Source organism: Eutrigla gurnardus (assembly GCF_963514095.1).
Source record: "Eutrigla gurnardus genome assembly, chromosome: 22".
NCBI classification, from domain to species: domain Eukaryota; kingdom Metazoa; phylum Chordata; class Actinopteri; order Perciformes; family Triglidae; genus Eutrigla; species Eutrigla gurnardus.
In genome coordinates, this window is record NC_139933.1 from 5,866,859 (window position 1) to 5,891,902 (window position 25,044).

The 25,044-nt window shown below is 44.2% G+C and overlaps 1 protein-coding gene across 2 annotated transcripts in view; it reads right to left on the bottom strand.

Annotated features, from left to right (window-relative positions):
- dock1 (dedicator of cytokinesis 1) overlaps nt 1–25,044 on the bottom strand; it is a 147,900-nt gene that overhangs the window by 23,640 nt on the left and 99,216 nt on the right. For both annotated transcript variants that reach the window (XM_084001863.1, XM_084001864.1), the window contains exons 28-37: nt 23,356–23,457; nt 21,720–21,814; nt 10,118–10,196; nt 9,236–9,336; nt 4,569–4,627; nt 4,031–4,179; nt 3,009–3,094; nt 2,630–2,786; nt 1,998–2,038; nt 1,545–1,635 (exon numbers count right to left, since the gene is read on the bottom strand). In XM_084001863.1, coding sequence (XP_083857989.1) covers nt 1,545–1,635; nt 1,998–2,038; nt 2,630–2,786; nt 3,009–3,094; nt 4,031–4,179; nt 4,569–4,627; nt 9,236–9,336; nt 10,118–10,196; nt 21,720–21,814; nt 23,356–23,457 — 960 coding nt within the window. The remainder of the gene's footprint in view (nt 1–1,544; nt 1,636–1,997; nt 2,039–2,629; nt 2,787–3,008; nt 3,095–4,030; nt 4,180–4,568; nt 4,628–9,235; nt 9,337–10,117; nt 10,197–21,719; nt 21,815–23,355; nt 23,458–25,044) is intronic.

Genomic DNA, 25,044 nt, shown 5'->3' on the forward strand with positions numbered 1-25,044 from the left:
ATTGCTGTTGTGAGCAACCTGGAGTTAACATCTTTGTGGAAACTGGACCAAGTTTTTGTGTGCAGAGCCACGTCTGAACAGCGAAGCCAAGGCATTTGCATACCCCGTGAAAAAGTAATTGCCGTGCACATCGAGAGGAGGGATGCCGGGAGGCTTTGGATCCCGTTATTGATTCCTTCTCAGCCGAACTGCGGTGTTTACAGGGTAGGAAGGATTACTCGTGGACGGCCGGTGACCCTGAACTAAAGCGCTGACCCATCTCTTTCAACATGCAAACGGGCCGTACATTCATCAAGCATTATTAAACCGCTGCAGGTACTCTACTAAAGGAGCGATCGCTACTACGGGAGCCAGTTTTACTCTGTAACCGCTGATTAAGCATCCATCCTTCATCCTCACTCAAGCTTGTTTACACAAAGGGAGGACAACGATGACACAGGACAGCTTATTGGAGAAGAAAGGATGCATCCCCGACTCCGGTGGAACAAGAATTAACCAATTTCCACAACATAATAGCGAGTCCCCCTCGGAAGGTGTGATCGGGATTGCCACAGCTGCTGAGAGATGAGCGGAATTAAAATAATAATAAGAAAAACAACTCCTGCATGCCACTGTGACTGCTCAGCGAGGAAAATGGGATTCAGTCACAGCCTGCTCTCCCCCTGTCGGGACCCGCACAGAGGCGGATGCAGCCAGCTATTTATGCAAATATGAGATGCGTTGGGTGCAACCATTTTGGATAAAAGGCAGAGAGGAACAACTCCAAATCCGGGGTGTATCAAACCCCAACTGGGAATTGACACCGCAGCTCTTTGTGTGAGGAGCTCCGTGTGCCGACGTGAGATATTTTTGGCAAAAAAAGAGAGCAGGTCTACATTAACAAAGAGGTGAGATCTTAGGAGAAATGCTTTCTGATAGCTTATAAATATTTATGCCTCTAATTTAAGATATCGTGGCACTAAAAAGTGTGTAACCTTTCCCCACCTCGCACCGAACCACGCTGTTTTTAAGTCGAGGATTCTTCTTCCAGCTGACAAAGAGGACAGTAAGTGAACGCCTTTATCTGGAGGCACCTCAGGTGGCTGCTGCTGCTGCTTCATCCTCGGCTTTAAACTATGTCGGATTTTTTATTTTTTTTTCTCCAGGAAAAATCAGATACTAGGCTGTGATTTGCATCGACTACGCAAGGTGAAAAAGATGCTGCTCAGCAAGTCTGCCCTCTTAGCAGCCATCTCATGCCATGGTGGGATTAAAGGGATGTGGCCTTATCTCTTAAATCCTGTACACACACACACACACACTCACACACACACACACACACACACACACACACACACACACACACACACACACACACACACACACACACACACACACACACACACACACACACACACACACACACACACACACACACACACACACACACACACTGAGGTTAAACGCCTGATAGCTTCACAATGTATTTAGGTTCCTTTTGAAGTTTTACGAGCGTGTGGTTGAGATTTTTTTTTCTCTCTGCTGTTGATATTGCGACTGTGTACCTTGAGCAGTTTGGCGTGGAGCAGCAGCGTGTAGGCGGCCTCAGTGTAGTTGTCGCACTCCTTGTGGAGGTCACAAAGCTTGTACAGGTACCTGGCAGGGGGGGGGGGGAATAAAGCAATGATTTATGGGTCATGTCTGGTTGGGCACCTCGCACTAAAACAGAGAGAAAGTGAACTCCTCTAGAACGACGGTCTGATTTACCTCAAATAAAGCTCGACAGAAAGATGAGACAGAAATGGAAACATTTTACAAATAAAAAAATATTTAATGCTGGATCTCTGGAGGAAAATGGCCAAAAACGTACAGTAATAAATCTTTGGCAGGTACATTTAACTGAATGTCACGGCACGGAGTCTCCTAATGTACTGTGTGTAAAGTACCTGGGTGGTTTGACTAATACGGCTCAAAATAATGAAATGTCATGGATACGACGAGGCCTGGTTGTAACTCACCTGATGTACATCTCCTCTCTGTCGATCTCCTTGTAAAAGTTCTGCAGGGAGGAAAGAGACAGATCATTAAAACGGATTTAAAAGGGCAGGTTCCCAGTGACAACGATGCCAATGTCATTTGCCAAGCTTCAGTGGAACATACTTAACAAAGCCTAGCGCTAGAAACGGGACTGTAGATCATTTTTTTTTAAAGATATTTTGTAAAATATGGACAAACAACGATGTCACATGCAGTATTTACTGGAGAGGAGCCGGCTGACATCAGTGTCCCGCCGCTCCCTCGGCCAAAACCGGAAACTTAACATGACTCAGCTAAATGCCGAGTACAGGCCACGGGCCTTTAGCCTTCTAAATCCAGAAGCCACGTGAGACGGAATTGACATTTGGGATGCTCCGAGATGAAATGTCACATCGCGGAGGAAGAAGTGGTCCTGTGATAACATCTTACTGCACCCTGACATGTGGTTGCTATTGTTTCTAGTGGATTATGGTCACTTTATTGGCAACGATTGCCGGTTGGGAAATGCCAAGGAGTTTACAGCTTGATTTCTAAACACGTGTCATTCATACGGGGGATTTCATGTGTTACTACTGGGACTTTGTGTGTGTAAGGACTGAAAACCAGATCTTACGAGGACGTTGACGGTGCAGCTCATGCGGTTTTCTTTGTTCTCGTCGTGCATGATGGTCCTGTAGTCCAGCAACCTCTCCAGCAGGCGGACCACCAGAGTGACGAAGTTCTCGCCCGTCTTGGCCAAGTACTTGTGCTTCCTGCAGTGCTCCAACAAACTGGGCAGAGGGGGGAACGGAAGCACGTATAAGAGGCTTTTCCACAGTTAAAGCAGAGTTATCATCCAACTGTGCCGAGAGCACATATCACAGCGGCAAGCTGCGATAGCCGTGTGATCATCAGCGCGCTGTGATTATTTTGAGGGGTGCCATGTCGCAATTAGCATTACCGAAGTCATGCGAGAGACTCGGGCGTAATCCCGCCCGTTAATCAGCACTTACATTTTCTGAAAGAGAACTTTGTACTGCTCGTCTCCGCGGCCCCCCTCCACCTCGTGATCCAGCTTGGTGATGATCTCGTTCTCGAACTGCAATTAGACAGAACAGGCGTAAATAATCAGTGGAGCTAATTTTTCAATTCATTAACGCCGTCTCACTCTCTCTCTCTCTCTCTCCCCCCATCGAGGCTCGGCTGAGGGGGGATCTGTGATTCCACTTTAATTGTCCAGCTGGTGTTGAGATGGTATCTTCTGTTCGTTATTCTCTTTATCTTATTATCATCTGTATGAATCTGCTTAGAACACAGGCTGCCTCCCCTTTACTTCTGCTCTGCTGTTGCTCCAGCCTCTGATGTGATATGTTTTTTTTATGTAGCAGCTGTATAAAAACCAGCTTTCGTCCGACCTCTTTATTTGCTCGTGTGTTGGCCGGGGACAAATAGAGAAAAATACAAACGCTGCTCTCTGTTAAGCCCAGGATTTACAACACAGGCAAAGAGAGCAAATATTACCGGCTTATCATAAAAAAAAGGGGGTCAGACCTGAAATTGATCACATTTTACTAAAGAATGAAGTGACATTCACCTCCAGCTCACGTTGACTTCATTAGCAACGCTCTGGCTAAACTACCACTGTGTTACTACAGTCCAAGCAGAGACATGAAGCCATTGTGCTGCTTTCCACTTTGATTCAAGCACAATGAGCACCAAATATACTTTGGGCGCCCACATCAACATCACAAAGCTGAAAAAAAAAAGAAATCTCCAGGCTGAACAACTGGAGCCAAACGGATTTCCTCATGCTGAGAGGCTTAATTTTGCACTGTAACGGGAACATAACATTAAGTTCCACTCGCCGTGGCTGTTGATAATCGGAGCACAACAAAATGAGATTTGCAAATAAGCTTGTGGCTATGATTTTTTCTTTTTTTACTCTGCACTTTTAGGGTTTACTCCCCCTCAGATTCCCACTACGTTTCATTAAGTCATTTTGATAGAGTCCCTTTTCCTGTTTGGGAGGACGCACCCGCTGGAAGCTGCATGTGAAGTGGAACTCGCATTGCATCATGTCAAAGAAGATGGGGATTGTGGCCTTTCGCAATTCAATCTCAGGGACCAGCGTCATCTCCAGGATAGGACCCACCATCTCCGGGATGAATTTGTTCTTGTGGGGCCCTTAGAGAGAGGGGAAAAAAATACATTATTATAAAAGTATTTCAAGTAAACATGTTGGTTCTAACGGGACGTAAAGTGAGCTTTTCCAAATCTGGCTGTTTATCAAGTGTCTCATCTTGACTTCCCCGCGACAATCATGCGGTAAATAACTTCAACACCTCAAGCAAAAAATAGCAAAGGCTCATTAAAAACCAGTGAATGATCACAATCTAATCTGGTGGAAAGTTCTAATTAAAGGATCAGATGGTGACGAGAGGGAAGCACAGGTGCCCAAATCTAACGCCCCGATTTCATTCTATCACGAATGGAGTTGTGGGTCTCTGTATCCCACAACGTTAAACTAATTAACACATAACGGTGTATATTTAGCTGCAGGTTGACTAACTTACCTAGATTGTACCACATGTCTCTGATCTCAAAGCCGATCTGTCTCCTCATGTCCTGGTACCTGAAACACAAAGCGGGACACGATGTTACAGAAGGTGCAGTTAAATCACGAGGGCGGGGAAGTAGAAAACGACTCAAATGATTTAGAGAACGGCTGACTGTATGTGTCGAGTGGATGCAACACAAATGAGCGTTCGCTGCCAGTTTTAACTGCCAAGTGCCGTGTTACATACCGCACGTGTGAACGGCTGATTATGATGGCGTGTACTTAGGATATTATGCTTTCAGTTCATGTGAGGGAAAGAATTAGACCCAAGGAAAAGTGAACCGAACACAAAATATATACGGATGCAAGTGAGACAACACAAAATTCACAATTACCATTTTATATATATACATATTTTATTTATTTTTAATTATACATCAATTATTTTGTTCCTGATGTGACAGATTTAACTGGAGTTATTGCCTCGTGGTCATGTGTGCAGTTTACATCCAAATCTGTCTAAAATGGGTTAAATTGTCATTAAAAAAAAAAAAATAATAATTATTGAATTATTGTGTTACGGCCAAAAAACATTGTTTTGTGAGGTCACAGTGACCTGCGACCACCAAATTCTCAACGGTTCAACCTTGAGTGCGTTGGGAAGCCTTCCTAAGACGACAATGGGATGTGTGTGATGTCACAGCGACCTTTGACCCCAAAAATGGAATGGGTTCACCGCCCCTCCAACTGCTGCTTTGCTCTAATAGGAGGTTCACATGTGCAGTGACCGAGCTAAAGACAGTAGACAGGACGGGTGTCCTCCTGCTGAGCGCTAAATAAAAGATGGAGGTTCCTTAAATTCCTCCTCACCTCTGCCTGAAGGACACCTGTTCCTCATGGGACTAAATTCACAATACTCTGACCACGGTAAGGTAGTTGGTTTTGTCCCTCTGTGATGTTCACGCAGGTTCTGAACATGCACACATGCTGACAGTCAGCTGTGGTCTTCTGCTCTCACACAGAGGACAGAAGACATGAGGCCAAGTGTTTGATCGGACCATCTCTGTCGGTGTAGTTCTTTGAGGTCGACTCGGAGTGTCAAGAGCTCTCATATAAAACAAAGACGTGCCAAAGAAGTTGGAAGGACCGCTGCCGTCCTGACTTCTGCGAATGAGGGCTTTTAAGCTGATCAGCTGTGCCATGTCTAGGTCATGAACCGATCGCCGTGGCAGCGTGGAGCTCGTCTCCCGTGGCCCGGATCGCAAAAAAATCAAATAGTGGAAAAGACGGAGAGGAAAAGCCAGAAAGTGGGACCATTTCTGTGAAAACGATCACATATATGAAACTAAAGCGATAGATTTAGTTCTTTGAAAACCGATGGGACAATGGGTAAGAAAAAGAGAGCAAGTTCAAGCCTGAAATTGTTTTACGACGGAGAATAACGAGGAGATAACAGTCCTGAGAGAGCCATTTCTTACGCTTTTCCACCGTAGTTCCACTGGTCTGGTGCAGCGTGCTTTAAACCCACCATTGCATGCTGAGAAGTAATCAGATGTATTTTCACTGCAGGCTCTCGGTGGGGAATAACTGCACTGATCCATAATATTGTGGTTCAGTTCTGAAGCGGTGCCAAACCGTCACAGTGTCTGCCCTCCACCGAGCCATGTGGCCGATCAGATGGCTGGAATAGAAGTCGATGGATAAATCCATCCTAACTGTGTAACCAACTGCTCTATAATAGGTTTTAATACATTAGCTGAGGTTAAGCCCGGCATGCAATTACTGATGACATTATGAGCCGGGGCAAACTTTTTAAATTGGTTGACGGTAGATTCTAGAGGATGTCGGATTTTGAAAGGTGGAACCGAGAACCGCCCGCTGACCGGGGTGAGAAACAGGCAATACCCCCCCTGGTCTCAAGTCCTCTGCAGCCTGGTGGTCCTGCAGGTGACCGCATTGTAAGAATGCACCTGTCTGACACTGAGTGACTGATGGAGACAAGGTGGCACCTCTGTCTCCTCCTCCCAGCACGACGCCGACACCTTGGCATGACATCGCATTGACGTAAGGCGATTAACCTGACCTCCGATGACGATGCAAAGCCTCTTTCATACACCGTGACACCTCCGAGCACCCAGCATTCAGAAACCCCATTGATTGTTTTTGCCAATACCCTACGCAGACACACTGATGACTTTTGACGGAGAGGAAGGGCATCGAGAGAATCCTCAACAAAGACGCTGCATCACCTCTTTGTAGTCGAGGCCGAGTCGAAACACTTTAGCACATTCAGCTGTCAAAGGGAGGAGCGGTTGGCCGAGGATTGATCTTTAAGCAGAGTATCGGCAAGATGTCCAATGAAAAAAAGATGCCTCTGGAAATTACTGTAAAGCTGAATACAACTCTTTTGGCCTCTCATCCACAACTCGAGCGTGTCCCATCCTATTCATCCCCGCCGACATCTGTTTTTATGATGGCTCTCGTGGAAGCACGAGGGTTCGCGTCTCCACTTATGGGATCATCGCGTCGGGAGCGGAGGCAGATGCAGGGTGCCGTAATGTCACACTCCTGCAGGCAGCGAGACGGGCAGCTATGACTGTCGGCTGTCAGCACCTACAACGCATACCTGTCAGCCACGGGGCGGAAAGGTCTCGGAGAGGCTGGCGGAGAATAACGGAGGGAGCCGGCGCTCCGTCTGGGTCGGGGGGTCAAAGGGCAAGATGGCGAGGAGAAAAAGAGGAGATGTTTTTGGTGGCTGGGGTGACGGAAACACAAGGGATGGATGAAGGAAATACAGACGGACGTGGCAGACAGAGCAAGAGGGGAAGTGAACACGCGAGTGATTGACAAGTAAGAACAGATGAGATGTGATCAGAACCCGAAGCCGAGCCGGCGTGAGATCTTCACAAAACCTGACGATACGTCCGTCTCTGCATCGCTGATTCGTTTTTTGGGGTTTTGATAACATTGTTGCTGTGGTGTGGAAATAGGGGAGTAGGGAATGTTCTAGCATTATTAACTAGTATTACTACAAGTATTAGTGTTTAATGCAATCTTTATTTTTCCCTCGCTTTCTCACTCACGGTTTTAAAACCTGTGTTGTTGTTTTTATAAAGCACTTTGAGCTGCATTTTATATGAAAGGTGCTAACATTATTAATATTATTTGTGTTTTGATGTACTGTTTAAATTCACAATAGTTTACTTGCAATGATGAACTCAGATAATGCTTTCCTTTATTTGCAAATATGTGCGTACTAAGCTGATGGATGCTACAGATCTCACTCTTCTGATTGTATATATAAAATACATTCTATATCCTAGATTAGATTAGATCATGAAAATCTCCTTGCTTGCAGTATCACAGTAAATTGAGTGGTAAACCCTGGTCATATTGCCAGATTCATAGTCCTACTGGAACGCATTCATGCTCCTACTCAGGCCGTGCAGCACATGTCAGCCTCTCAGCATCCTCACCTCAACGTGAGCCGGGAACCAGGATCACACAGACAACCGGTAACGGACCAGAACTTCACAAACAACACCGGGGAGACACGTGACGCAGGAGAGAAAAAAAAGCTGATGCTAAAAGAGCTAAAGAGCCGGCGCTCGACACACTCTGACTCCAGCCCTCTGTTCTCTGCTCCCGCAGCAAGGCACAATAATTGGTATTGCAGGAGGCGCTGACAGTTCATGCGCCAGCACACAGGGAAACGGGATGTGGAGCCGGGGAGGTAGAAGAGAGAAGGTGAGTTGTAGGCGGGGGGAGACAGAGGAAGAGAAAGAGAGTGGGCGGGTAGAGGCAGAAAGAGTGGGTGAAAAGAGGAATTGGCAAGCCCTGTAAGATATCCTCTTGGGCTTCTCTGGAAGCTACCTGTTTGTACATGAATGACATATTTGGAAATGTCAAATTAACTGGAAATAGCAGAGATTATCCCTGTTCTGTGCTAACGCCAGGAATGGCAATTCTTGTGTATGCGAATCAAAGAACGCTGTTTCTTTTGGGGGAAGGCTGACAAGTGTTGAAAGGCAGGGTGGGGGTGGCTGGGAACGTCTTGCTTGCTGTGTTCGTGCGGGGAGCTTATCAGGTCCGATAATAAAGCACTGACCAACGAGGAGCCTCGCCGTCAGCCGCGGGCCGGCGTGATGAATGCTTTAGCTCCTCCGAAAACCAAAACCAGAGCCAACGTGCTCCACGTCTGCCCAGAAACCATTTCCATGTTTGGCTGCGTTACCGGAGTCGATGAGAAATACGAACGTGGATGAATGGCTTGTTGTAAATAAACAGGCAGCGGATGGAACGGGAAAACAATGATCGCTCTCTGATCCTGGAAGTGAAAGGAGAGCGAGGTCGGAAGCAGTTTGAAAACTGTGATATCATGTTAGCTGTTAAGGGAATAACCAGGGGGAAAAAAAACACAGAGAAGATGCTTTGATGAGGCAGCAAATACCTTTTCTCCTACATTTCAAAAAAGATCCTCAACTCATCCTGATACCCGAGAGTACGAGATGAGCTCGGTGTAACCTCTGGAGTGGCTGTGCTTTGTTCAGAAGGGTGAACAACTAGAGCAGCCTCCGCCGTGTCGGGTATCCCCCCGTGAGCCGGCGTGTGATGAATTATATAAAGTCTGCTCATGCGGGGCGAAGAGGAGGGCCCTGCGGATTGAGAAGCGCCCGTACTCACTTGTGGAAGATCTTGGCTCTTTTGTCGCTGGAGAAGTTCTCCAGCTGCAGCGACTCCTGGGTGAGGAAGGCCACGGCGAGGTGGAAGTAGTTGTTCCACAGCTGAAGAAGAAGAAGAAAAGAGAGTTTATCTCACAGTGAAAAAGCCCCCTCCTTTTTTTTTTTTTTTTTTTTTTGCAACAATATCATTCAGTACCCGGAGAGCTTTATGGTTTTCAATAAATCAGAGGGTTTAGATGCTGTGTCGGGAAGCCGTGCCAGCGGTGGGAGAGGCTGGCGATTTAGGCCACCGGCCTCCGGAGTGCACTCTCAATCAGACAATGACAGCGGCTAAAAGGAGCGCTACAGTACATTCATTCCACCCAAAAACTGTCCATTCACGCGTCGCAAATAAGTCTCTCCGTGATGAGTTTTCAAATCCATACGAGCCAGAATAAGTAAACACATCTGTATGAAACTACGTGACTATCCGTCGTCCGTCTTCACGCTGTGGTTTAAAGTCAGGAACGCTACGCCACTTTAAATAATCACCACATGAAGACGTTTAAAAAGCAAAGCAGAAAATGTCACTCTCTTCCAGGAAGAACAGGTTCATCTATTCTGAAATGCACATTGCTGGCTTTTACACAGAAATAGTGGAGCAGGAACATCAATTACTGTGTCTACTTTTTTTTTTCTCCCTCTCCTCTATTCACAAGTTCCAATAATGCTGCATCTGGAACATAAAAAAATAAATAAAATTACTCAAGAAATGCCATCCAAATCTTTTTCCAAAGCTGCTGCCAATAGTCGTTAAAATGAGTTACTTTCCACCTGACTTTAGCAAGGAGGGGAGGGGTGGGGTGGGGGGGGGGGGGGGAACTTTCATCGGTTCAGCTCTTACCTGTAGCTCGAAGTTGGTTTGATCCAGAAATTTCTTGTTCAACACCGCTGCGTACTGATTAATGGCCCGCAGGAACACCCTGGAACGATGCAAGCAGAGAGTTTACATGTAGTTTTTCTTATTAATGAAACCATATACTATACTTTGTAATCGCAGGGCGCTTAAGGGTCACAGCTCTGTGCATTTCTACTTAAATCCACTTTGCATGTTGTGAGATAAATAGCTGCTAGATATTCATACTAATATTTTATATAAACTCGGATCAAAATGCTCAAAACCACTTGCAAAATGTTTGAATAAAAAAAGTTAAACTGAAGATTTGTACAATATGCAATGACCTCGCACTTCCTGTTCCAAACATATACTCCAATGCACACAATGTGTTGACTATGGATACAAAAATGATAAAGCAGATGGTCAACTTTACTGATAATAATGTTAAGTTTGGCGAAACTAATTGTAAAGGAACTAAATGAGACTATGCTCGCAACAAAAATACATAAAGAACAGAAATGTTTTTCTGAAGTATGGCAACAAACAAAAAACACTTGGATAAGCACACACACACACACACACACACACACATCCAGCCTTGGATGTACATTTTCTCAACATGACCTCATTAATTGTACACTGAAGTGCAGTTTTGAAGCTGTAACCCGACAGGAAGTGACTTCTCGCCCTCGTGAAAAACAGATCGCCGAGAGAACAAAGGTGAAACGCTGGTTCAATCCCTCCCTTTGACGGAGGTGCAGAAGGGGCTCGAGGCTCCTTCCGAAAAAAGACGTGACGAGTGGATCTTAATGAGAACACTGTCTGATGGGTTAATCCACTCTGATGTTGCAGAATTAAATGTTAATAACTTAAGTGGCATGAAGCTTTTAGAGGGGAATTATGATTGCTACTTACAGAGTCAGAGGCCCATCCGCTATTTAACTTTGTTCCCTGGTGGAAACCAGCCATACAACAATGTGTGTACTAATCTCTTTGAATTACCCGCAGAAACAAAAAAATGTTTTTCATCATGAGTGTCGGGGAATAAACGCGTAGCGCAGCGTATTCAATAACCTGGTTTACTTTATCCTTTCTCAATTTTAGCTCCTACTTTTTTTAGCATTTTCCGCACAACTGCTAATGAATAAACGAGACGTTCAAGATGCATCAGACAATGTGATGAGATATGGCAAGGTGACACGAGGACAGTTTAAGTGGATTGCATCAGGGGTGCAATTAAACGGCAAGAAGATGTAGCGCTGGTGTAAGTGGCGTTGGCAGGTGAGCAGACGTCTGGTGGCCCCGAGCGAGCCTCCCCACTTTCTTACGTGGTCATGGGGGGTTCTCCCCCCTCGCCGCTGCATCTACCTGACCTTGACCGGGAACAACCGCCACTGCCGTGGGATCCGGGGTGTTTTAGAGCCACGCAAAATATTCATGTCCCACATTTGTCTCCATTGCTGACTGAATGCTATCTGGGGCCGATGTGCATCACATATTAAGAGTCACCTTAATTATTGGATGGAAAAGGTCAACTGTCATCCAACACTTTGGGATAAGACATTAGAAGTCCATTCCTCTGGCCTCAGAGCAGGAGACAAGCCCCGCCCCTCCCATCTCCACAGCACTCAGACAGCCTATTACTGCCATCCTGTCTGCACGGGCACGGCTCCCCCCTCCCCTCCCCCCCCTCCCTCCTCCACACACCTCACTCAATTTTCTGCAGCTGTGAACATGTCAATATAGTTGATATTCCTAAAAGTGGACTAATGCACCTGTGGGCTGAGAATTACTGCTGCTCCATATATGTTGGTTAATTATTTTCTGTTTTATTAGTTTTGAAAAACATTAAATACAAAAAGGGATGATGTATTGATTTGAATTGGCATCTTGGTAGGCATGATTGCATCCATGATCCCTGTGCTGCAACTTGGGCTGTTATGAATAAGAGTTTTTTCAAAAGTGGATTGGCCCGGGTGACCCTGGTTTACGTATATCTTACTGCGTTTAATCATAGACTACTGCATATTTTTTTAATTGAGCTATTTGTGATCATTGCCAGAGGCTAGTATGCAGGTGATGGGTCAAACGAGGCCAAGTGAACTCATTTCAACAGACATTACCAAGCTAGCACACAGCTCTTACTGCTAGGTCACATCAGATCAATACCTTTCACAAAGTCTGGCTAAATATGACTCAACAGGGAAAACGCAGCTGTAATAGTGTTTCCGTCTCTCTGTCTCATGTTGCAGGCCACACGACGATGTAACCTCCACTCCCTGAAAACCTCTCTCTCAGTCCGTCTGAGCTCAGATGCATAATGGACTTTAACGAACAGACAGGACAGTTCCTCTGTGAGCACATCCTGCCATTAATTAAAGTGAAAAACCTAATGAGGCGGATGAAAATAGAATAAACTCTCCCTCACAGCAGGCTCCGACTTAGATACTAAAAAAAAAAAAAAAAAAAAAAGCCATTTCAAACGAGATTAAAGGCATCCAGAGATCGTTTCTTGAACTTTGGAATATATCTTTTTAATGTAGGATAAAAAAAAAATTTAAATAAATGTGATAGAACTAACAAAAGCTCTACTCTGTCTGTATTTGAGTTAGTCCACTCGAAGAGGAATTATTCATAAAAAGATGTAATTACTGTACAGCATAATTAATCACTATATTGATATCAGGGACATGGAGATATTTGAATCGGGACTGTGAACATTACACTGTGTGATACAGCTCTTCTAAGACTAGGGGGGGGATGCTCAGCAACAACATCTGTGCAGCCGGTCATTGCAGAAGAGAAATAACATGCAGGTGTAGAAACAAAGACAAACCATCCCTTTTAAATTCCATTACAACTACAAGCAGCGTGCTAATGACCGGGACGTCTGAGCAGCTGCTATAAATGTAACCAAAAGACTTATCCAGCACATTTAGTGTTTGCTTTACGCCTCCAGCTAACACATCAAGCGCACCCTGGAAATGCGGAATGCCTAAAAACAGCCTGCCCTCTTATTGCTTGCCCCCCCCATCATAAGTTCAGCAGGGAAATCAAGGTAGCTCTAATCATCTCCAGGAATCACAGGCTTCCCTATTTTCTGCTAAAAGGAGACAAAACAACTTGGAGATCCTTTAACTTTTTAATTAGGCAGCGCGAGAGCGGCGCACTGCCTCCTCCAAATTAGAGTCGTTCTGACACTGTATACATATGGCATCATTATGATGAATATGCCCCATCAAGCTGTCAGTGTCAGGAAAAATCACCCCATTACCGCTGATTGATGGGCGTGCGGTACAAATGCGTTCCAGCACAGGCGACAGAGGGGTTTTGCTTTTCATACCCTTGTTGCTATTTTTGCCCCCCCTCCCCCCCCTCATTTGATTTAACATCGGCTCGCTTTTTCTGCAGCTCCGTGGGACGACGCGCGCCACAGACACCTAGCAAACGACGCTAATGAAACGTTATCAGCGGATCGCGCTTGCTAATTGAGTTCAGAGAGCATCGCCGATAATGATCCCCATCTATTTGCGTGCCGCTGCTGTGAAAGCCGGCGTAACTGCCTGTGCTTAAAGATAAGGCAAGGTCAAAAACCTTCGTCGTCATCCCCAATTTATTCAATTAGATTGCCTTTATTTCAGACACTAGATTTATCTGTCAACAAACTGAGTTGTTTCTACACAACTTCTACCAGACTCTTGATAAAGCTCATCATTGCTTTTCAGATCAACTAGACCATAAGAATTTAGGGAGCATTGTGCCCCAGGGAAGCTCTAATGATTTAAAAATATTGTGTGATGCACTACCGCTCTCGACTAGACCTTTCATTTACACCGAGGGAAAAAGACTCACTTTAACATTTAACCACTTTAAGCAACAAAGGGCTCTTAAATCTAGCTGGGTTGGTGGTGCCAATATCTAATACATACACCTTTTATACCTTAAAGCTAATGTTTTAAACTACTGATTATGAATTTGAGGTTGTTTTAGTTGCAATACTTGTTATGCTATATATATATAGCATTATTTTTAAGCAAGGTAATATGCATATACTATAATATTATTAGGTATTTGAAGTTAACTAACTTAATTACCTCTTGGGTCGGGACAGCTGTCCATTTTTAGCACTGTTTTTTTATTGTACTGTTAGCACCGTTAGCTGCTAGCCGCCGGCTCAGCCGCTCCTCAATCACAGAAGTCCTCTGAATTTCAAGTTTAGCACCTGGAAAAAAGTAACTTCATATCTCTTGGAAGTAAGTGACAGACAGAATGTTTCGCTCCATCTTTGTGGAAAAAACTTGACTTTAGATATTTGTATAGATATGTGTATATAAAATGACAGTGATAAAAAAGATAGGCTTTCTGTCTGAGCCCACAGGCCACCGAGGGCCAATCTGTCATGAGAATGCTATGGATAAAGAAAAAAAAAAAGCCACAATCCCTTTGACTTGGCAGCACCAGGCGGTGATGCCAGCGTCAGAGCTGAACAGCACCCGGCTTCCACCAGCCTATAAACACAGAGATCTGAGATGTAACAGTGACGGGAAAAAAAGGGGTCTGCTTTTCATCCAGGCCAAAAGTTTTTTCGAAGGGACGACCGGATTACTAATGAGGCGACGCAGGCTGATTCGGAGAGAACTCCAGATACTAGTGAGGAGGAAAAAAAAACTCCCACTTTCTGCAGTGGAGTGTTGGCGAAGTTCATGTTGGGGAACGGATGAATCACAAAGCAATTAAAACAGATTCTAACAGTCTTAAACCTTTAACATTTTGTCTTTTTTTTTTCTCTCTCCACGATTTCGTTTGAATACAAATGATGTGCCTGGAGGAAACCAGAGAAGAAGAAAAGCATTTGGACTTTTTTTTTTTTTTTTGCACACAAAACATTTAGAGGAAGACGTTCACACTCTGACAATCTTTGAGGACGATAAAGCCACATTCAGGCTCTTACTTATACAACGTTTAGAGCTATACCAACAAAACGTAATGCACTGTAATTCGTATATCATCTCATGCAATGAAATCATAATCAAAGTAGTCGTGAGCCACGATGGGTGACGTAGCAGAAATAATGATGAGGGGGAGCTGGTTCTAAAAACATCAGACTTCATCCAGGAAACTTAGAAATAAATCAGTGCTGACTTCTCACACTAACACCACTTCAGTTGCAATTTTAACCCAAAACACAAATTCTTCCTCAAACTAACCAAGTAGTTTTGTTTTTGTACATGATTAACTGACATTATTAGTAAAATGCTAGAAAATGTACACAAACCCCCCCCGTTCTGTACGATATCGTTTACATGGATTCATACCCTCGACAGCAGTTACAGTCAGTGATTATAGGGCGTATTAACAGACTGACAATCATGCCACGGGTGCCCCCTTTTAGTCATCGCTGAACGAGCCGCGGATCAGTGCCAGTTTTTGAAAATCCAAATTAAATCCACATCAGAAGTGCAGTGATGGAACGGGGGCATTTGCTTCGACACACTGTTGATCTATTGACGGAAGCAATCGAGCCGTGAAAGGAGCGTTTAAACGGGTTGTTACGGCAAACATGGCGGCCATGTTCAGGGAGGAGAAGACGTGTATTATTCACCGGCTCTCCAATGAAGCGTCGTCTTTATATACCTGGTAGCAAAAAAAAATGAAAATTCACTTTTCTGTCAGAATAAAAAAAGAATAAAAAGTGGAGGTCATCTTCAAAAGGTAGGAGAGACACGGAGAGAGTAAAGTACTGGACACATTTGAAGTACTTCGTTTGCATAACGCTCTATAATACTTCTATTTTATGCATTTTATGAGGTTATTTTCCATCCAGAGTTACTACTTTACATACAACACATATGATCATCACACTGATACACTTCCACTCCCGATCCCTCCACAGTGAGCCAACCTGTCGCTGCCTGATAATGACTTCGATAAAATCATGTTGACAGAAATCAGGCTGGATGTTACACACACACACACACACACACACACACACACACACACACACACACACACACACACACACACACACACACACACACACACACACACACACACACACACACTATTTAAGGGCGAGATAGGATCGCGGTACTTGACTGGGCTTATCATCAAGCAGATACAGACGCTCTTTGAGGCTGACCCACGCTGGCATGTTGGCAAACAGATACATACAGCAGCAGTACCATGTTCCCACGACTCTCCCGCGGCTCCTCTGTAATCTCAGCGTTGCAGAGCTACCACTCCAGCCACACATGAGAGAGAGAGAGGGAGAGAGAAGACAACTGCCACCGCGTTGACAAAGCAGCGTAGAAGCAAAGCCATGGAAAGGTCAGGCTGTTCTTTGCAGCTGGCGACACCAAAGAGTCGAGGCTTTTTGATGAACGCTGGCGGCGTGCATGGAAACGAGCGTGCACGGATCACTTGAAAGGCTTATTGTCGAAGAGCTAGATATAATAAGTCCTCTTTCATTTTTAACTTCATAATAAAACATTTAAAAACTAGTAACGAGGGTCGAATTCACAAATGATTGGTCATCCTTCACAAAAAAGATGCACGCCAATAAAACAGCACAAACACGCCCATAAAGTTTTGTAGATGATAATGTTGTTTTTTATGGAGAGGGAAGAAAATAATTAGTTTATTCATTTGTATAATAACCTTTGTTTTTATCCATTCTGTCCTTATGTATTTTCAAAGTGACATGATGGGGGGGAAGCTTTATTCATTTATTTTTCATGACAACTGTCACCGCATCCTGTCAAAATAAATGAGTTTGCGTGGAGCATGACGGCGCCTTCGCCTGGCCGCCGTGATCGCTGGGAAGTCTGGGCGTGACTCAAACATCCTTTAGTTACCAGCAGCTCCCCGAAGACGCTAATAATTCCACTTAACTATGCGAGGCTCATTTGCATATAAAGGGGCCCAATTTCTGCTGCAAATGTATGCATATTACCTCATTTAAATAAGGCGAAAACAGCAAAAAGGAGCACAGAGGCGCTGTTTGCTTGGCAGCACAGTTTAAAGGTGCATTTCACCCCTTTTTTTTGCAGTGTTTAGCAGTGCAAAAGCCGCTCTATCATTTGGTGAATTTGTCCCCCGTTGTGTACATGACACTACTCGCCCAAACACGTTTAATATTTATTTTTACATGAGGACGTGCTGAAGTTATTAATGGTGCTTGAAAGGATTTGGAATACATTTTTTTCTTTGCAACCTGTCTGACAGGTTGTGAGGTTTTCAACTCCTTTTCTTACTTCACATTCCTTAAGAGGAGAGCGTGTCAAATCAGATACACATGAGCCCACAGGCAATGCTTTTTTGTTTTTCATCTTGGTGGGTGGTGGGTTTGTGCGAGGAGCAGCACAACAGGATCACAACATCATTGGCAGTCTTTTCACTCTCAGCGAGTCTCGGGTCCTTCCTGCCTTCCAGAGCTGCCCTCCAGCTCCTGGATTAGTCATGGAGAGAAGTCCAAACGGCAGCCATCCAGCATCAGAAACCCTCTCCTAATGAGTCTGCGAGGGACTGATGGCACGGGTTATCCAGTTAAGGAGCTGCTTCTTCAGCTTCGCCGGGGCTTTCATCTTTTTCATCTGCCACGCCGGGCTCTCTGAGAACTCCCCATTCATCTCTCAATCTACCATTCTTACACATAATTAGCAGCTCCGGAAAGAAACTTTTTTTTTCGGGAAATTAACTGATTCCGAGAAGGTCATCTGATGTGAACGGAAATCTGATGCATTAAGAGTTCCACCACGTGTCCGTGTAATCCCGTCAGGCGCCGAGAAGACGTGTTATGTATTCTTTTGCATGTCGGTCAAAGACGGAAAATAATACAATGACTGAAAGAAAATAGCTGTTCGGTTGGTCTCCATACATTTATAGGATATCGCAGCGGATTATAACTTTTAAAACTGGATTTTTAAAAGTTTGAAATATCCGTTCATCAATGATTATTAAACATTGATGCATGTTTGTTCTTATGAGTAATTTGAGAGGTTAAAGTGTTATCTTTTGAACTGGGATAATTATAAATTACAAATATCACTAATTACAATTGATCACCAACACAGTTTTAACTCAATCTGTTAATTAAGGTGCAACAGCTGTTGAAACACTTCGACTTATGGCTGGAAGAATAAAACACTTTGCCCATGAACATTGTTCAGATTGATGATGATGATGATGATGATGATGATATAAGGTTGAAGAGCACAGAGCCCTTGAAAGGTTTACGATCTGGAAGGAAGCACGTTTAACTGAATGTACGATGCAGCTGTTGTTCAAATATAAAACGTGAAGTTTTTCACCCCCGGGAGGAAAATCGACAGTAGCTACAGCAAATGCCAACTCGTGCTCTTTAACAGAAATCAAGGTTTATCTACAGGAATGCTTCCCCATCGAGTGTCATATCTGCTTTCCTGAATAATGGCAATATCGCCACATTTAAAGCGGAGCATCAACTGTCGCTTCATATTTTTTTTGCATGGAGGACGGAGAATCTGCAACACAGAACAAAATCAAGACCTCTTGGATAATAAGTCGAGTCAAGGCCGGGACCTCGAGATCAGGATCGTCAAAGCCCGACACACTAACACTTCAGATGTCTGTGTAAAGGAATTATTGGTCGTGTTATGACACGAGTAAGCTTAATGAGAAAGCCTGCTCCTTGTCACATCGGAGGACAAGTGCGAGTCCATCTCTGCTGCCACGGTGCTGTCACCATTACCAGTGTGGTCAGCTGTTATGGGGGGGAAATTGCAGTCAACGGCTAACCAGCTTGATGCCGCTGTCTCCGGCGTGATGAGAGCCCATAAATCAGTCAACAACGTGGAGGAAGTAAGAGGGCCGTGGGTGGAGGGAAGGAGGAGCGGGGGGGGGGAAACCACTGCTGGGGCTGCTGTCGCCCGTCTCGTTATAATGTGTTGACATGAGAGGACCTGGTTGGCTAACTGGGGGCCGAATGTGGCCGAGGTGGCCGGCCTTCCCCTGGAAATGTGACGGCCGCTATGATTCATGTGTCATATCACGCTGCTAAAAATAGCTGCATGTTTTAAACAACAAGAACATATTAAAAAAAAAATTAATTTGAGCTTTTTGTATAAGCCATTGATCAAATGATTATGTCAGAAGTCTTCAACGTATTTCAGGCCAACGATTATTAAATATTATTAAATAATAATGTGTGGTGCAGCCTATAGTGCCATGCATAAAGGTTCTTTGCAATAGTGTACTGTATCTATACAATGCTAAGCCATTAAGCTAATAATCCTCGACAGATTCATATATTTATAGAACATATTGTAATTCTATGTTGGCATTTCTACATCACAATTTCACATTAACACAACAATTATATTATATTTACTTATTAGATGTTTAATTCATGTAAATGTGTATTTTTGGACCTATTTTACATTTTGGAAGAAAAAAAAGTTTGTGATCAAATCATTTTGGCGACCCCATGCTGTAACTCTGCGGACCCCCTCTGGGTCCCGGATCCCTTGTTGAAGATCTCTGGATTATGTGGTTTAAAGCGGTGAAGCTACAGAGAAATATCATCCAACTCTTCGTTCATCTTTAAAGCTATTTTAGCATATTTTAGCAAATTTTTCTCCTGCATGGTTCAGTCTCACCGCTCTCCAAAGCTAAAAGAAGAGTCAACATTTGACTTCTATTGAATTCCAATGTTGGCAACCCCCCCCCAGAAATAAACACAGCTTCAAAAGACTATAAATGGACTCCAGGATGAAGTGGTGGTCCTACTTTAATGCCTCGGAGTCGTGACACTTTCAAGTTTGCAGAGATGGCTGTGAATTCACTCAGTCCCCGGCGCTCTGACAATCAAAGAGTGGCCAACTAAAGAATGTGACGCACACACACACACACGCAGCTGCCTCTATGCCCTTAGATGGTTAATGCAAAACAATTACACCCGTCTCGTGGGGTGTGTGAGCGCGCCGCGTGCTAATTGGTCACAAAGCCGTCACCTTCACGATTCAAACGGGCTCGAGACGATTCAGACTTTGACAGGCGGATTTTTCATGGAGTTAAATAATGATTTAACTGCAGCTGGACTAGAATGCAGAATGAGTCACAAACGAGGTGAGAGGAAGACAAAGGGTTCAACTGGGGAAGATTGTGATTTCTGATTTCAGCCGCTGCAGGACGAAGCGTGATCTGAGCATGAACTGCTGGGACTTCAGCGGCGCTCGTCACGTCCCCAAAGCTGCTTCGGTGCCGTCGATGTGTTTGTTTGGCTCAGGAGGGTCAGACCTGCATGTTTTCTACATGCCAACGCTGTCAGCTCAGGGCTCCAGCAGAACAGATGGGATCATCGCCCGGGAGTCTCCTGTGTTGTGACCCAGGTGGCTGATGGCGTTGTTAGAGGGGGCGGCGTTTATTCCAACAAAAAAAAGGAACCCGGCTTGTAGCAAACGGACTGATTAAAGCAACAGAAAGAAAACTGAGCAGCGACGCGATCACCCGTCAAATATCCCGAGCCGGTGATGATGTTGGAATGGTTTTGTGGAGGAGTGGGAGTCCAACGGCTCACAGTGGACTTGGGGAACGCCTCTGCTGGCTCTGTACTCGCCAGGTACTCTGCTGCACTGTGGAAAGCCTTGTTTTTGTACTTTATGGGCTCCTCATTGATTTTTTTTTGTCTGACAAATCCATTAATGGGTAACTCCACCGATTTTACACATCAAAGTCTGTCCTGGGGAGCACTAAAGTGCATATATATATATATATATATATATATATATATATATATATATATATATATATATATGAGTGAGTGTCATTTGGGACTGAAGTCTACAAGCAAATTGCCCCAAAAAAATCTGGAGGTGTGGAGTTAAAAAAAACAAGTTGCATTGTGGGTCTTGTAGGCAGTCGGTTTTAACAATAACGTGTAGTAAAAAAGACGTTAAAAAACCCTTTTAACGGATATGTAAATTTAACAGCGACCATAGATCTTTGAACACTGTCCTAAACACTTCCAGCGGATTAAAAAAGAAATGCATGAAGGAATATTCTTTCTTAATTATTGAAGAACTGAGGTTTTTCATCTGACAGCTGTTGCCGTGCCGTTGCATAACACTACATCTCATTCTGGTACAAGCCTCTTCTGAACACCAAAAGCGCCTTTAAATACTTTCCCAGCTCCGACGTCAGCCGACACGCGCATGAAAGCGCAGCTCTCGAACTAAACTTCTGAACTGCGAAGCACAATTCATCTCTTTTTATGTTTCCGACATGAATGGAATCAGGCAGTGTTGGCATTAATAAAACAGAAGGCCGCGGCAGCACAACAAGCAACAAAGTAAAGAGATGCTGAGGCTAAGTTTGGGGATTAGTAGGCAGCGTACACCCGAGCATCTATAATTCATGCGATTGTTTGCGGCTGCGTCGACGGCTCATCTGATTGCTGCACTGCTGAGGCCTTGTGCCGATATTTGCATGGAGAGAAACACATTTAGAAAAATATCCTTACCCACTTCTGACTGCTGTTCCTTAGCAACAACAGTGTAGGACTCTTAAAGCAGCACGCTTTATGAGTGTGTGTGTGTGTGTGTGTGTGTGTGTCCAGCAGTGTTGCACTTACTTGTTTTGCATCATGTTCATTATGACCCAATCTGAGGGGTAGACGTTTTTCCCAATGAGATCTTTAAACATGATGAATGTTTCCATTAGAAAATCCTGCAAAAAAAGAGAGAATGTTTTCAAAATGAGAACGGTTATTCTTCCCGACTTCCAAGATAAGATCTGAAATCAAACTATTAGAACTTCAGGCAGAAACGGCTTCTAGATTGGTTTATTAGAAGGAAGTGTCTCTGTGTATTCACTTTTTTTTTAATGCTGGCATCCTGTTGTTCAATGAGATTCCATCTCACGGGGAAACTATTCTTGGGATATTTAGTTAATAAACCAGATACATAATTATGACCTATTAAAGGATAACATGACAACTTGATAACTAGGTTGAGTTAAACTACTAATAGAAGCTCAGCTAAACTTCTCCTTCCCCCTCCTTAAAAGGCACAGTAGGATTGTTCCACTCAAGATCAATATCGATGACTCATACAGAACAATCACTTATGACTGAGGCTGTCATTTCACATATCATCCCATCAGTATGAATGGGAGTTGGGTGTGTGTTTCCCACTACTCGAGGCCTCAGCATGATGTCATTCTACCATAACCTCATTCACTGTCTGCAAACTTTTCTGACTTATGTGAACACCCTCAGTCTAGCGTCACACCTACAATGGTTTTCTCTTTATATGCATTTCAACTAAACACCGAAAAGCATAAATATGCATGCAAATCTATTCCTGTTTCACTCCTGGATGAATCCCCGTGCTTTGCGGTGGCGTATTTAGAGAACAGCAGCAAAAACAACAAAGTCCTCTGGGCCGCAGCCAGTTCTGAAATGTGGATGCGGCCCATGCCAGCTTCAGGAACAATACATCTGTGGGAAGATCCAGCTTAATCACAGTGATTGTTTATCCTGCTATGGGAAATAGCCGGGGCAGCTTCAAACAAGCCCTCATGCACGATCATGAAGGTCGGAGAGTTCTATTCATGGTGAATGCTTCTTTCAGTCTCATGAAAAATATCTTAAAAGCCTCAATAATAACAAATAAATTTGATAGCAGCATAAAGCTCAAGTACACATGAGTGGCAATCTTACTAAGATACTAAGATAAGGGTTATTCATCCATGTAATACCAAACAAAAGTAAAAACAGACTCTCTCTCCGTCTACTTGTATTATAAAGCGTCTCTTTGTAGTAGAAATCTGAATATTCCTCCTCCTATGAAGCTCTAAAGTCATTCGTCGGGATAAAAGCAAACATGGGGATTTCCCCACTTGTCGAGTAGAGTAACATAATGCTAATCTGGCAGCAGACACTCAAAGAAATCAGCTCTCAGGGAGGAATTACTCAGAGCTGGAATCCATAACATCAATGAGATTTATCCCTCCTCCACAACTTGTTGGTTTGCAGTGAGCGATCCGATTCCCCCGAGGAGTTACTATCATCAGGAGCACGCTGTGGATATAGCATCCTGAGAGCACGGGACCAACAGAAATTCAATTTCAAACGTTATTGTGGGGGAAAGAAACATTTCCCCGAACAGGTTTTAAATCCAACTTCCGAGAAAAGACGGAGCAAAAACGGCCTGCGGTTTAAGTTATCACATGACGATGTAGCCTGAAGTGTACCGAGGTGTACTCACCACCACATCGCTCCTTATCTTGCCGAAGGTGCTGATCAGATGGGCGTAATGATAGTCGTCCATCTGCCTCAGCGTGGCGGTCATGCTGGCCACGAAGCTCCCCTGGAGAAGAGGAAGAGGCACATTCAATACACAATCACGTCCAGATTGAAAGGCTGGGGAGAGAAGGACTCAGTGCCTGTGATTTTGATGGATACCGACTGGCTGAGCTGATTGGATCTGAATACTGATGCAGGACCTGGACTCCCAGGTTTTTGAACCCCCCCCCCCCCCTTCCACTCGGCGGGTGATCTCATTGACCCGCTGACCTCCACTCTCCAGTGCTTTGTCTCCACTGATTATAATGCCTGGGAGGTCCCTCGGGTGCTGCCTTTACTGGACACTATGCTGTCCTGGCTCTGGTAAGCGTAGAAGTTTGGTGGGGGGCAGAAGAGGGAAGGAAAATGTGTGGTAGGCATCGGTTGTCATGCCAGGGATGTGTCGGGACAGGAGCGGAGACATACAGGAGGAAAAAAACGTGGGATGTATTGACGTATTTTGCAGGGGTCCTGCTTTACTGTATGTGGGACTGGATTTAATTCTCTTTAGGGCTGACAGGTGGGTTGTGGGAGAAATACAGTGGAAATACACAAATCATATGTGGGATTAATACAGAGAATAGAAGAGAAAAACAGAAAATACATAAGCTAACAATCATTTACAGAATTAGAATATAAACCAGAACATGGAAATACTCGCAGACAGCTTTACCTCAACCAGCCGATCAAAGAAAACCCACCAAAGATAAGAGAAAGTAATTAAAAGCGGCTTTGTGCACGGAGGCACGTCCAGATTAATAAGTCGGAGGTCTGATAAGCATTGAGAGCGTTACAGGTGACGGTCTATCCGTACTCAGAAACCACCGGAGTAAGCACATCGCAGGATTCAGACTGACCTTTTCTCCCCGCAAACACATGTACGTCTTTAACCACAGCCAAGAAAAAGCAATGACCTACGACCTACGACATTTCAAAGGGAAGAAAATGTAAGGCAAAGAAAAAAAAATTCCATTTTGAGCTTCCTTCATTGACAGATGCACAAGGCAACATTTAGGAAGCAAATGCTTGATATTGATTGAATGCATCGGGAGAATAAATTGGATATTATTTTCAGTTACAGTGAGATTTTGGTTACAATAACAATAAATACCAGAGACAGGTATCAACCACCTGGAGAAAGCCCATGTTGGGACCATAATCTGGACTGGGACTACCTCGAGGAGGTGAGGACTCAGCTCCTTCATGGTAGTTAATCCTCACAAGGCGTTCTGTTTCTGCTGCTGAAGCTCTCTTTGAGATGTAATTAGGCCGGACCCAACGAAACACAGCAGAGCAGAAACTATGCTAAACACACACACACACTTTCCTCACCTGACCCTTTGCTCCAATTCTCTGTTTCTCTGGTGCATTTGCTTACTTCAGTACAGCACATTGTGTCATCTTAAGACAAATAGTTACTTGTTATTATAAATGTGTGTAGAAAATGCAAAAGACACCAAAACTCAATGCAAATTGTTCATTTTTCATCACTATTTTCTGACGACTGCTTGACTCCCCTCTCAGTAATGCTGTGTGACTCATGTTATATTAATATGGATATGTTTTCCTGAAGCACAAAGGGCAGGACTCGTTTATCTGTGAGGGCATTTAA